This window comes from Gallinula chloropus (genome assembly GCF_964237585.1).
Source record: "Gallinula chloropus genome assembly, chromosome: 1".
Taxonomy (NCBI): Eukaryota; Metazoa; Chordata; class Aves; order Gruiformes; family Rallidae; genus Gallinula; species Gallinula chloropus.
The window spans coordinates 151,042,143-151,055,963 of NC_140085.1; the positions used below are offsets into that span (position 1 = coordinate 151,042,143).

At 56.6% G+C, this 13,821-nt stretch overlaps 1 protein-coding gene across 2 annotated transcripts in view; it reads left to right on the forward strand.

Moving 5' to 3' along the window:
• Window positions 1–9,908: 9,908 nt before the first annotated feature.
• Window positions 9,909–13,821, forward strand: part of IRS2 (insulin receptor substrate 2) — a gene marked incomplete at its 5' end in the record, with an annotated part of 30,867 nt that continues 26,954 nt past the window's right edge. For both annotated transcript variants that reach the window (XM_084261368.1, XM_084261367.1), the window contains one exon: window positions 9,909–13,425. In XM_084261368.1, the coding sequence (XP_084117494.1) occupies window positions 9,909–13,425 (3,517 nt within the window). The remainder of the gene's footprint in view (window positions 13,426–13,821) is intronic.

The following is a 13,821-nucleotide window of genomic DNA, read 5'->3' on the forward strand; positions in this document are numbered from 1 at the left end:
AGAGTTATTCACCTTTAAAACATCTCCTTCGTAGCCTCATTAGATTTTACAAGTCAGCAATTCCTTAGCCAAAAGAAATTAGATTTCCCATCTTGTCATAGCAAGAACCAAGTTTTCCAAACTCAGACATATCCTGAACTTCCCGAGTGCAACCTACTTCTCCTTATTAGATACCTGAGTAGACTAAGGAGTGATCCAAGGGATACTTCCTATTCCCTGTGGGGTCTGAGGACAATGTTTTAAACCTCCTTTGCTGCACATCAATAAAGATACAGGGAAGAAAATAATGACAAAGCGATGAATAGTACTGAAAGATGAGATCAGAAAAAAACAGGGTTGTGTAGGAACTTAGTGAGGCACACAGAAACATTGCCTTATTGTATGATTAAATGCAACAGATGAAATTAAAAACATGTTCATTTGCCATGATTACCTCATTCTCTCCTGTTACAAATGCTGTTCCTTTGCTTCATCAGCAGTTTAACTGAGAGCACTCTGTTCACTTGTATTTGATTTTGTGGTCTCCCACTTCAGTAATGAAAACATAATGTTCACATGAATATTTTATTAACATTAAATGACCATTTTGTTGTGTGTCCGTGAGCACTCTGCAGAACATGCACAAATCTTTCCTTTTTTTTTCTCCTTTTTCTTTTCACTAATAATTGACAGTAATTTTTTAAGCAAGTTATTAGTATTATTTAGAGATATACGTTGCCTCTGACCACGATAGTGCTTGCTACAACAGTGATCTTGGAGATACCCACTCCTCTTTCTTCTTCTTCCCCACAACCCAGCCATCCGTGACAGAAGTTGTTTTGAGCCATGATGCTCACCAACTGGGAGAAGGTTTTGTTTCACCTCTCTTGGAGGACGCACATAAAAGCACATAAATTTCTAGAGCCAAGAGTTTTGCACTCATCTTGTCTGTGACACTCAGTGTTTCTGGAATTAATGGCTGCATCTGAGCTGTACGCCTGAAAAAATAGGTGTTTCCAGAAATATACTGAAAAAGATACTCCACCCCTTCCTTCAGTGTTTTCCCCAAGCGTGTCAGCCCACCAAAATATGGAAGGTTAAGACTTCTTCTTTAAATGCTGAGCATGCCTGCAGTGCCCATCAGTTAGGCAACTGGCAAGCTGAAGCCGCTGCTTGCAGAATCGCCTCTCTCCCGTTTGACTCCCCACATCGGCAGTCTTCCTCAATTCATTGCATATGTACAATATATACATTAAGCAAAACAGAAGGAGGCCCACCATTAATTACTCATCTACACAATGTCTCGCACAATGGGAGCCCGAGGCTCCAGCGAGTTTCCCAGACACTGTCTAAATAATGCAGATAGATGATAATTCTCCTTGAAAGCAGCCGGCCCGTTCTGAGGGCAAGCCTTCCTCGTTTTATTCACATAGAACTTCCACCCAAAGGGCTACGCTGGAAAAAGCAGGCGGGATTTTTCCTCTGCAGCCAGTCTGCTCCCCCAAATGTCTCTTTATCTCCCCAGTGGTCTTGTGCATGGACGAATTAGACCAGCAAACATTGAGTAAGAATTGCACCAATAGCTTACCCCAAACAGCAAGTGACGACTCATAATCAGAGTTTGATACTCTTTATTTTGCACAATCAATTAAGTACATGGAGAGACGGAGAAGTCTGGTTTTCCCTTTCAGTAGGAAAGGGCTATTTATAAGGTGTATATATCATAGAAACGCAATAAAACAGGACTGGAATTAAACATGAGATCATCTAGACTATCATACTGCCCTGAGTCAGGACAACTGTACTTGTGTCATCCCCGATAAATATTTGCGCAGCTTAAAATGCTCCAGTGATGGGGACTCTATAAAAATCCCTTGACAATCTACTCCAGGACTGCGTTACCCCTGCTGCTAGGAAAATTGTCCAAGATAAATGACAGAGGAAGTCAGACTCCCTTCTGAAGTTAAGTTTAAAAAAAAAAAAAAAATTAAAAAAAAGCGCCAGAGGAAAAAGAGTTACTACCTAAAGCAGATGCAAGGGCCATCTGAAACAAAGAGGAACCGCCACACGGATTGTAGGGCAGAGGGGAAAGCTGAATGCCTGGGATTGTTCTGCTGGGGAACAGCCTCCAAGAGCAGTAAGAAACGAACAAAAAGAGAGGCTGGAGTAACGTGCCCAGGGAAAGATGTAGGTTTTTCAGACAGATTCCTACCTGGAAAGAAACAGGGTTGGAGAAAGCAGAACCAACAAAAGCCCCTCTTCTGCTGGAGTCCTACTGCCTGTGGGCAAATAGGCCTTCAGAATTTTTTTGTAAATACTGCATCAGAGAAATACTGAATTCTATCAGCAGTCTCTTCTCGAACAGAAATACCCTGAAGGAGACTAGATTTTGGCTATCCATGCAGGTTGGGAAGGTACATTACAAAATCTCTTTTTTTCTTTGTTTTTAAGGAGAAAAAGAAGGGCGCTGCTTTCAATGATTCTGAGATACTTACATGCCCTTCTCACAGGCGAGAGGGGCACAGACTTCAACTATTGCTTGAAAATTTTTTACTCTATCGCTTTTTTCTTCTTTTTTTCCCCCTAAAACAGGGCTGATTCTATTCTATCAGGCTATTCTCTTTAAGTAACAGGATATTTTTAGATTCGCCATCACTCCGGGAGGCATGAAAGCAAGATAGCGCTCCCCCCCCAACCCAAACCCCCCCCAACAACCAACCGCGACAATTCAGAAACTCTTCGCCGGTACCTGCCCTCTCAGGAGAGCGCCCGAGGGGCGGCGGGCGCCATCGCCCTCCCCGCTCCCCACACCTCCCTTTTACTCCCCCCCCCACCCGCATCCCCGCTACCCGCCCGAGAGGAGGCGGCCCCCGGGGCCAGGCTGGCCGCCCCGCCGGCCGGGCCCCCACTGCTCGGGCCGGGCCCGGGAGCCGGAAGCCGGCGGGCGCGGCGCTGCCAGCGGGGGGCAGCACGCACAAAGGCGGCTCCAGGGGACGGGTGCGCGGGGGGAAGCGGGGGGGGGGGGCGTGTGCCCCGGGGGTCCCTCCTCGAGGCACCGCCGCCGACGTGCTTGGGAGGTGGGGATGAGGAGGGGGGAGAAAAGGAGAAAGGGGAAAAACCCCACCGCGGCAACAAACCGAAACAAACCCCCAGATAAAACCCGCAACCAACCACAGCAAAAAGAAAAGACGTTCCAGGAAGAAAATCCTGGTGATTGCGAGGGGCTGACGTATGTCAGCTCTATCCCCCCCCTCCGCCTTACCCCCTCCCCTCCCCGTGCATAATTTTCGCACCGGCAGCGAAGGGGCGGGAGCGGAGCAGGAGCTGATGCCCTCCCCCTTCTCCCCACCCCCCCACCCCCCCCCCCCCCCCCCGGGGATCGCCCCCGGGCAAGTTTAACAAAGGCACTGATTTCCGCGGGTGACGGCAAACGCGCGGAGCCCGCGGGGAGGTGGTTACGCAGGAACCGGGTGCGGGGAGGGTTTGGGCTGGGGGAGGGGGGGGGGGGTGTCTGGGCCTCGCCCCCCCACCCCCCCCCCCCCGCCTGGCCCGAACCCGCAGCCGTCCTGGGGACACACCGGTGAACCGAGGCGCGTTCCCGGAGCTGCCTTTTCGGGTACACCTGTCACATGAAGAAGCCCTGTCTCCCCGTTAAGCCCCGCGGGAGCTCCGCGCAGCCGCCGGACTATCAGCCCGCTTGTGAACTACGGGACTCTGAACTTGAAGTACTCACTTGGAGGAAGAAATTACCTAAACGCAGAAAAATACCCAACTCTCTATCAAGCAGTAAGGCACAATCCAGGTGTTCCCCAGCTTTATTCCCACTCCCCTATCTCACCCCCCCCCCCCCCCCCAAGGATGCACAAGCTATTCACTTCTACACTGTTTCAGTGTGTATTTAAAATAATTAACGAAAATACCATTAGCTTCAAGAATTACTGAATACGGTGAGTGTCACACAACTGTAACCCCGATTTACCTCACCCAGAATTCTCCAGCAACCTGTGGCTGCAACATCCACTCAGACAAGTAATCTTTACTAAAGGAAGAAGTATTTTCAGCGTCTACAATTTATGAGTATCTTTCCCTCACATACAAAGCCACCCAGAATTGTTTGCACAGGACCAGAGATTTAAAACAAACAAACAACCACAAACCCCCCCCACAAACCACCCAAAACCTGGCTGAAAATTGGCAGCACCAATTTAAGGGGGCAAAGCAACTGTATCCCTTAGTGTTACTCTTGCTACTGAGGGATAAAGCAAGCCCTGGGGAGTTAGTGAATGAGTAGTACCAACAAGCTACTTTAGAAAACTATCTGGAAAGATGGGCTGTCCCCCCTTGCAAACAAGTCAGGCTTCACAGGTGGGTAGTAGCACAGTCATGGTACATTAGCACTCAAAGGAGCTGAGAGAGGTTAGGGGGAGAGGAGCCGAAGGGAGTTCATGTCCTCTTACGGTAGGGTTATGAAATGTGTAACCAGAATGACACTGTATCAAAACTATGCAAATAAATGCACAGGGGAACGAACTGACTTCACCTGTTTATGTAGAAGTTCAAGGACATCTAAAATATAAATCACTCTATTTTGTTGGAACAGATAACTGTACTCCTGATAGCATGAGAAAGTGTTGCTGACGCACATAATCTTTCCCTACACTTTTTTCCCATGGCTTCGCTACCATCAGCTCTGCGATCCTGGCAACAGGTAGAAGGCAACAGCCAAGCCAAACATCAAGTACATCCCTTTCAACTGTTACTCCTTATCCTGACATTGAAAGATTATTCAAAATCAGGCTTAGACTAAGAACAAACAAGAAAGTATTTTTGAAGGATGCAGCGAATTTTGGAATTCAATCCACAGGTGCACCCAGCCTCTCAGTAGGTGTTTTGTGAGCAGCCTGGCTGTGATTTTGGCCACTATGTAATTTATATTTAATATAGCAGCATATTCATAGGGGCTGGTGCTCCAATCCCCCTAAAGTGTGTGTGTGTGTGCGTGTGCGTGAGGGACGGACAAGGACAGCAACAAAACAAAACCCAACTCGATCCTGTGTGTGTTGGGCTTGCAGAATCAAGCTTCCACTTGTAACTAAAACCAGTTTGCATGCCCTTAGAGGTAATACTTTTATCTGACTGTTTAGCTACTATTCAGGCAAACAGTCCTCCCAAGCAAAATTCAGTGACGGCTTGAGAAGTTCGCTGCCTGCAACGGCAAACTTTTTAATCATCTATCCATACAGTTCAGTAACCAAAACATGGATTTTAAGTACAGTAATATGTAAATTACATAATCACACCTTCTTTCTTTTTCTTTTTTTTTTTTTTCTTTTCACATACAGCTGAGGAACCCCAAGTACTCGCAGCATGGAAACACGAAATCAGTAGGGTTCTGGGTCAGAAAAAAACTATTTGCAATAGCTAAACTAAACTTTGTTGTTTTCATAAGCAAGATTTTTAGGCATGTCTCTGACAGTTTAGGGTGGATGGATGTAACATTTTATGACTGACAAAGCTGACAGCAAATGCCCCTCACATAGTATATTTTGCTAAATCTGACTGTTACCCAGCACAGTTCATTTTTCTTGGACGAAAAAGGAGATGGCTGAAGCAAGGTACATGTGCAGGAGCATAGTTTAGCAGGCAGAAAAGATGCTAATATTAGCACTATTTTGTTGGTCTAGTCCGTTTATTAGCAAAGTATTCCCAGCAGAGACCTCAAACTAGAAGATAAATGTAGTGAAACAGAGATGGAGCAGGGTGATATGACAGAAGGAATGGGAGAGGTAAAACGAGATCATTTTTTTCCTTTCATCATGATAGAACTATTCTACAGAGATGATTTAAGCAAACAACCTCTGGCAAATCTACTGCAGTTACCAAAGATGCTGCTGTCCCTATTCGTCCACCCCTGTTCTGCCTGAAACGACCTGGTAGAACCAGAGAGCGCGTGCTGTGCTTCAACTGTGCAAATTCACAGCCCACTGTATCGTCACTGAAAACCCAACTTGTTTCAGAAATTAAAGCCAGTGCACTGCATTGACACATGAGAAATAGCTGAAGCGTAAAGGCACGCCAGCCTGTAGAAACTGTGACCCGTAGCTGAGAGGTGGGATGGGTGAGTGATGCTAGTGCATTCCTTTTAATTAAACACCCCTGTAATTACACTGAAATGACCAGGAAATTTTTCCAGAAGGGATATAATTTTGAAAAGCAATTCAGAACAGTTCAGAGAAAACTCTGAGCAGGGACACATCACCTATGTAAACTGGGGTCATTCGTTCTAGAGTGTCAGCCATGAAACAATAGTATTTTTTATCCTGAATTTTACCCACACCCAAGTTCCACTTCTTGTAGTCCATAACGAAGTTATGCATGAAAAAACAAGCCCCAGACATAAATATGGAAAATAAACCCCAAAACTTGTTATGCAGTGGCCACTGCTAAAAATGAACTGCTAAAGATGTTCCTTGTGTTGATGCCTATGCAGTAATACAAAGTATAAACTTCAACCTTGACTTCCAGTCTATCCTAATACCTTTGTCCTAAAAATTGTTTGCAAACTTGGTTCTGCTGCTATAGCCAGTATAACAAAATGCGTATTGCCTGCGCTGTTATGAGCAACTTATATGGAAATACCAAGTAGATGAATTATTATTAATCTTTTTTACATGCCAGACCTCAGAATGCTTGCTCAAGATCACCAAGTATATTTCATCAACGTCTGGGAAAATCTTTCCAAATTTCCACGGGGGTTCCAGACAAATGGCTCCTCTCCATGTTGACGGGCCCAGAACGCTGGGAGTGACAAGAAATCGGTCAGATAACGACCTCCCCTCATGCCCTCAGCAGTGTGAGTACAGCGGATAGCCGGGCCCGTTTACAGGCACAGGAGGAAAACCCAACTGCTCCCGGGTCTTCGCGTGAAACTCGCCTCACTGAGACCTGCTGCACAACCGTGACACACAGTCTTAAATTTACAATTCCCTTCCAATTCTATACATGTTATTTTTTTTAAATGATCTTTCCCCCCCCACACACACACACCCAGATACGGAAATCAAAGCACGTTACCGGGACAGTACAGACCATAAGCGCGGTTCCTCTGTGAGGAGCCGCTCAGGTACGGAAAGGTCACAGGTGCCGTGACCAAGGTTAGGCGCCGGGTCGCTGGCAGGGCGCAGGCACTCTTTCCCTGAGCCTGTGCAGAGGTCGGTGCCTCAGATCTCCCAATTCCTTTTATTTCCCCTCCCCCCCCGGCCTCCCCTTTTAAAATAACAATTACAAGACCCACAAAACCCCCTCAAACAGAACAGGTAACTGCTACCTCGTACGTGAACCTTAGTGTTTCCCCGTGAGGCGAAGGGAGAGGTCTTTCTTCAAAAGCTGCCTTGTTGCAGCGTACCGGTATTTACAGAGAAGCGGTCTTTTCCAATCGCGCCCCCCCCCCCCCCCCCCCCCCTTGCCCCCAGTTACAGCTGCCGATTTCTAAATGGGTTATTATGACCCAAACCGCGGAGAATTTCGGGCAGGAGGGAGCGGAGTGGAGCCGGGCGGCGGCAGCAGCGGTACGTGCGGGTTGTGGGAGGCCCCGGCGCCGCCGCCGGCGGCGGGAACACGGGGAGCGCCCGGCCCCGGCCCCGCACGGCGGCTGTTGGAGGCACCGCGTCACTTTGTGGCTTGTTCTGTGGGGTTTTTTTTTGTCTCCTCGGCTTTACGCTTAAACTCAACTGGTTCAGTTTGGTGGCAGGCTGGGAAATGAAAGCGTGTCCCGGCGGCATGCAGGGCAGAGAGGATGGAAAGGGCGGGCGGATGTTTGCGTGACCCCAGACTCACTTCTCCTCCCGGGCATGTGCGCGGGGAGGCTTCCCCGGCCGCTCCCGGGGCGGGAGGCGGGAGATGTGAGTGTGATCAGGGACACGCTGGGCTGGACGTTTTCGGCGCAGCCTTTTCCCTTCGGCCCCGGACTTTCATGCTTGCCGCCCGCACCGCTGCACGCTCCGTGAGGAGCCGCCAGTGCACTCTCCGGAGGGGCGGTAGCCAGGCGTCCCCGCCCCACAAAGCCCCCTCCCGGGCCCCCGCGCTCCCCCCCCCGCCTTCCCCCGCTCCCGCCGCACACGGGAAAAAGAGCACTGGCGAGCCCCCCGCCCCTACCACCGCCCACCCCGGCTGGGGCCCCATCTCCGCCCGCCGCCGGAGCAAGCCCGCCACCCGCCCCCCTCCTCCCTGCAGCGATGAATCGCGCCCCGCTCCTCTCCGCCATTCACCTCCCCCCCGGCGGCGGGGAGAGGAAAGCGCCCGTTGATTCCCCCGGGCGCGGCAGGCACGGCCGGCCCGGTGACTAACGCGCGGGTCCCCGGTAAACAAGCGAGACATCTCACGTTCCCCGCGGCGAGAGCCCCCGCTCCGGGGGAGGGAGCCGGTCAGACCCCGCACGCCGCGTAAAGGAGCGCGTGTGGCGGCGAGCGAAGCGGGCCAGCTCAGCAAAGCGGGGGGAGAGGCGGGGGCCGCGCTCCGCTTCCCCCCCCCCCCTTCCGCTCGTCCCTTAATTGCCTCGCCGTGCTGTGATCCCCCCGGGGCTGGGGGGCAGTGGTAGTGGGGGATGTTCGTTTCCAGAGGAAACGCGGACGCTGGCCTTATTCGCCGCTACCGCGGGACGCCCGGATAAATTGATTTATTTAATTAAAACCCAGTATCAGTGCCGTTCTCTCCCCTTGCGCCCCCGCCCCCCCCCCCCCCCTTCCCGGGCGGCATTTCCTCGCCGCACGTAAATAGCCGCCGCGTGGGGGGGGGGGGGGGGGGAGGGGGAGGGCGGGCGGGCGCAGCCGGGCCTGGGGGGAGCGGGGGGCTGCGAGCCCCCCGAGTGTTTCGGGGCAGGGGAGGGGGGAAGCACGGGGGCGGCGGCGCGCAGCGTGCCGCGTGGGCGCGGGCTGACACACCAGGTGGAGGAGCGCGCGTACGGCGGCGGGGAGAGCCGCCGTGCGTGCGTGTGCGAGGCGGGCTGACGCACACACGCGTGTGTGTGGGTGTGCTGGGGCGGGAGGCTGGCGCACATGCACGCCCGGAAGCTCCGCTCTGGGGGCGAGGGATGGGGGGGGGAAGGGGGTCCCGCAGCAAGCGGCTCGGCAGCACCTGGTGGCCGTAGCGAGTGCGCCTCCCCCCCTACCCTCCGGTGCCCCGCCTGCCGAGGCTACTATGGATGGCGAGGGACAGCACCAGTGCTGTACCGGCCTCTCTCCGCCGCGCCCGCGCTCCCGGCTTCGTGCCCGGCGATCGGCGACGAACGGGAGGCGGGTTCCGCTGCTCCTGGAGGGGGCCGGGCGCCGTGGGCGGGAACGCGCCCGCCGCGAAGGGGCGGGAAGGGGGCTGGGGGGGTGAGGCTCCCCTCGCCCAACGGTGTCGCGCCGCCTCCCTCCCGAGGGCCCACCTCGCCGTTCCATTGGCCAGCGGAGCCGTCCTTCGCGCGGCGCGGCGGCCAATGCGGGGCGGTGCCGGCGGCAGCCGCGCTCCGCCCCGGCTCGGTGTGTGAGCGTCTCGGTAAGGCGGCGGTCACGTGTTGTTTTGCTCTTTAGTTGGGGCACTCGGTGCGCGATGTGTTACTTACGGCGAAACTCCCGCCGGCAGCAGCCGCGGCGGCACCACCACCAGCAGCAGCAGCAGCAGCGGTCGGGGAGCGGCAGCGGCGCCGCCGGTACCCGAGCCGGGGAGGACGCCGGGCGACCGCCGGCAGCACCCGCTGCCTAGAGGCGACGGCGGAGGACCCCGCTGCGGCTCCGGGCAGCCGCGCTTCTCCTGCGGAGGAATAACTTTTTCTTTTAACCGCTCCAGCCCTCGTCCTTTTCCCGCGGCGCTCGGCCCCCGGTCCCGCTCGGCGGCGGCGGCGGCAGCAGCTAGAGGAGCCGGGCGGCGCTCCCGCCGCGGGCTCGGGAATGGCGAGCCCCGCCGTGATGGGGCTGCTTCCCCCGCTGAGCTCCCCGCCTGGCCCCAACCTGAACAACAACAACAACAACAACCAGGGCGTGAGGAAGTGCGGGTACCTGCGCAAGCAGAAGCACGGCCACAAGCGCTTCTTCGTCCTGCGGGGCCCGGGCGGAGGGGAGGAGGCGGCGGGCGCAGGGGGCGCCCGGCTGGAGTACTACGAGAGCGAGAAGAAATGGAGGAACAAGTCCGGGGCGCCCAAGCGGGTGATCGCCCTGGACTCCTGCCTCAACATCAACAAGCGGGCGGACGCCAAGCACAAGTACCTCATCGCCCTCTACACCAAGGACGAGTACTTCGCCGTGGCGGCTGAGAACGAACAGGAGCAGGAGGGCTGGTACCGGGCTCTCACCGACCTGCTCAACGAGGGCAAGGCGGCGTGCCAGGGGTCCCCTCACCGCCACCTGGCCTCCCCCTTCTCCGCCTCTTGCAGCGCGGCCGCCGCCTCCCTGGCCGCCGCCGGCGAGGACCTCAACTACGGTCTGATCACCCCGGCCACCGCTGCCTACCGGGAGGTCTGGCAGGTGACGCTGAAGCCCAAGGGCTTGGGGCAGAGCAAAAACCTCACCGGCGTCCACCGGCTCTGCCTCTCCGCCCGTACCATCGGGTTCGTGCGCCTCAACTGCGAGCTGCCCTCGGTCACGCTGCAGCTGATGAACATCCGCCGCTGCGGCCACTCCGACAGCTTCTTCTTCATCGAGGTGGGACGCTCGGCGGCCACCGGCCCCGGCGAGCTCTGGATGCAGGCGGACGACTCGGTGGTGGCCCAGAACATCCACGAGACCATCCTGGAGGCCATGAAGGCGCTGAAGGAGCTGTCCGAGTTCCGGCCCCGCAGCAAGAGCCAGTCGTCGTCCTCCTCCTCCTCCGGGGGGGCCGCCGGGGGCAGCGGCGCCTCCGCCACCCACCCCATCACCGTGCCCGGACGCCGGCACCACCACCTGGTCAACCTGCCTCCCAGCCAGACCGGCCTCCTCCGCCGCTCCCGCACCGACAGCCTCGCCGCTAGCGCCGGCACCAAGTGCACGCCGTGCCGGGTGCGGACGGCCAGCGAGGGCGACGGCTGCCGGGTGGGCTCGGTGGCCGGCAGCCCCATGAGCCCGGGCCCCGTGCGGACCCCCCTCAGTCGCTCGCACACGCTTAGCAGTGGCGGGGGCCGGCAGGCGGGGAAGCTGCTGCCGGTGCTGGCCGGCGGCGGCCTGCAGAGCAGCCGCTCCATGTCCATGCCCGCCTCCCACTCTCCCCCCTCCGCTACCAGCCCCATCAGCCTTTCCTCCAGCAGCGGCCTCGGCTCCGAGCCTGCCCACCCGCATCACCCGCAGCGCCCGTCCAGCGGCAGCGCCTCTGTCTCCGGCTCCCCCAGCGACGCCGGCTTCATGTCCTTCGACGAGTACGGCTCCAGCCCGGGCGGCGACATGCGGCCCTTCTCCTCCTCCTCCACCGCTAGCAACCGCAGCAACACCCCCGAGTCGGTGGCCGAGACCCCCCCGGTGCGGGACCCCGGAGGCGGCACCGACCTCTACGGCTACATGGCGATGGAGCGGCCCCCGAGCGGCCGCTTCTGCTACCGGCCCTGCCCCGACGCCGCGGCCGACAGGGGCCATCGGAAGCGGACCTACTCCCTGACCACCCCGTGCCGGCAGCGGCCCGCCCCGCCGCAGGTCTCCTCCGCCTCCCTCGACGAGTACACGCTGATGCGCGCCACCTTCGCCGGCAGCGCCGGCCGCCTCTTCCCCTCCTGCCAAGCCGGGGCTTCCCCCAAAGTGACCTACACCCCGTATCCCGAGGACTACGGGGACATCGAGATCGGCTCCCACCGCAGCTCTGGAAGCAGCAGCACCAACCTGGGGCCGCCGGCAGGGGGGGGAGGACGAGGAGGAGGAGGGGGAGATGATGACGGCTACATGCCCATGACCCCCGGCGTGGCCGCAGCCTTAGGGCAGGGGGGCCGGGGAGGTGACGACTACATGCCCATGAGCCCCACCAGCGTGTCGGCCCCCAAGCAGATCCTGCAGCCTCGGGCGGGGGTGGGTGGCGGGTCCCCCGGGAACGGGAGCAGCAGCTACAAGACCAGCTCACCGGGGGAGAGCTCCCCTGACGACAGCGGGTACATGCGGATGTGGTGTGGCTCCAAGCTGTCTGTGGAGAGCTCGGATGGGAGGCTGAGTAATGGCGACTATATCAATATGTCCCCTCGGGACCCTCAGCATGTGCCCCAGGCTCCTTCCCTTACCCCCCCGGACTTCTTTTTTGCCCCTTCAGGGCACGGGGCAAGTGAGCCCCCCAAGCCCAGCTGCTATTCATACAGCTCCTTGCCCCGCTCCTACAAGAGCCAGGGCCTGGTGAGGGACAGCGACCAGTACGTCTTCATGAACTCCCCAGGGAGAATGATCCCGGAGGAGGCGGTGTGTGGAGCGGGCCAGTCGCCCACCGGCCCCTTTGCCCCCTCCAGCCACACGGTGCCTTCGCCCCTGCGGCACAGCCGGACCGAGAGCTTCCTGAGCCAGCGGTGCCAGCGGGCAGCCCGGCCCAGCCGCCTCTCTTTGGAGACCTTGCGGACGATGCTGCCCAGCATGAACGAGCACCCTCTGCCGCCTGAGCCCAAGAGCCCCGGTGAATACATTAACATCGACTTTGGGGACGCAGCCGTATACTCTCCCCCCTCGCTGCCCGCTGACAGCCCGGCTTCCTCCCTGGGCTCAGGTACCGGGCAGAGGCGCTCCCCTCTCTCTGACTACATGAACATTGACTTCGGGTCGCAGTCACCCTCCCAGTCAGGCACGGTCTCGGTCGGCTCCCTGGAAGCGCTCTCACCAGGCTCTTCCTCCAGCACCAGCCAGCCTGATGGACGCTACCTGAAGGCGGCCGTGGGGGTGGCTTGTTTGTCCAGCCCGTCTGATGGCGGGGATTACACCGAGATGACCTTTGGCATGGCCACCACCCCACCTCAACCCATTGTTCAGAAGCCAGAAAGTGCCCGGGTCACCAGCCCCACGGCTGGGGTGAAGAGGCTCACCCTTTCTGGGGTGGAGGCTTTCATTCTCTCCAGCCCTCCCCCAGACCCAAACCGGGGGGCCAAGGTCATCCGGGCAGATCCACAGGGGCGCAGGAGGCACAGCTCGGAAACTTTCTCCTCCACCACCACTGTGACCCCTGTGTCCCCCTCCTTCGCACACAACCCCAAACGGCACAACTCGGCCTCGGTGGAGAACGTGTCCCTCAGGAAAAGCGAAGGCCTGGAGGAGGAGCAGGGTAGCAGCCCCATGTGCCGGGAGACCTCCGCTGGCTTCCAGAACGGCCTCAACTACATCGCCATCGACGTGGTGGACGGGACCCTGGCAAACTGTGACAAAGCCAGGTCAAAAGCCAGGCACGTCCTCAACGGGGGCATCAACGGAGTGGAGATGAGCGCCTATGCCAGCATAGACTTTCTGTCTCACAACCTGAAAGAAGCGAGTGCTGTGAAAGGTGAGTAGCTACGTCTGCCAGTGCCTGCCACGCGTGTTTGTGCTTAGTGTTTGTTTCTCTCCGCGGGGTTGTGTTTTGTTGGGTAGGGCACCTTTCCTTCCTTGCTTGCTTAAAAATCTCTTCTCCCCCCCTCCCTCCCCCCTCCAACATGTCCTGTAACAAACAGGCTATTTGTATGAGAAAAAGTTTCATTTGGGGATATTTCTTTGCGTTTGAATTCTACTGTGCTGTTATTGTAAGCATTTACTGCTGGGTACCCCAATAGAAGCTAAATGTTTACACAGTTACTATGGGCTGTACTTCAGAGTTTTCTTATGTAAGATTTTGGAAAGCGTTCGGAAAATGTGACCAAAATAGTTTTATGTTAATACAGCTTCTAAATACTATTTAAAAATG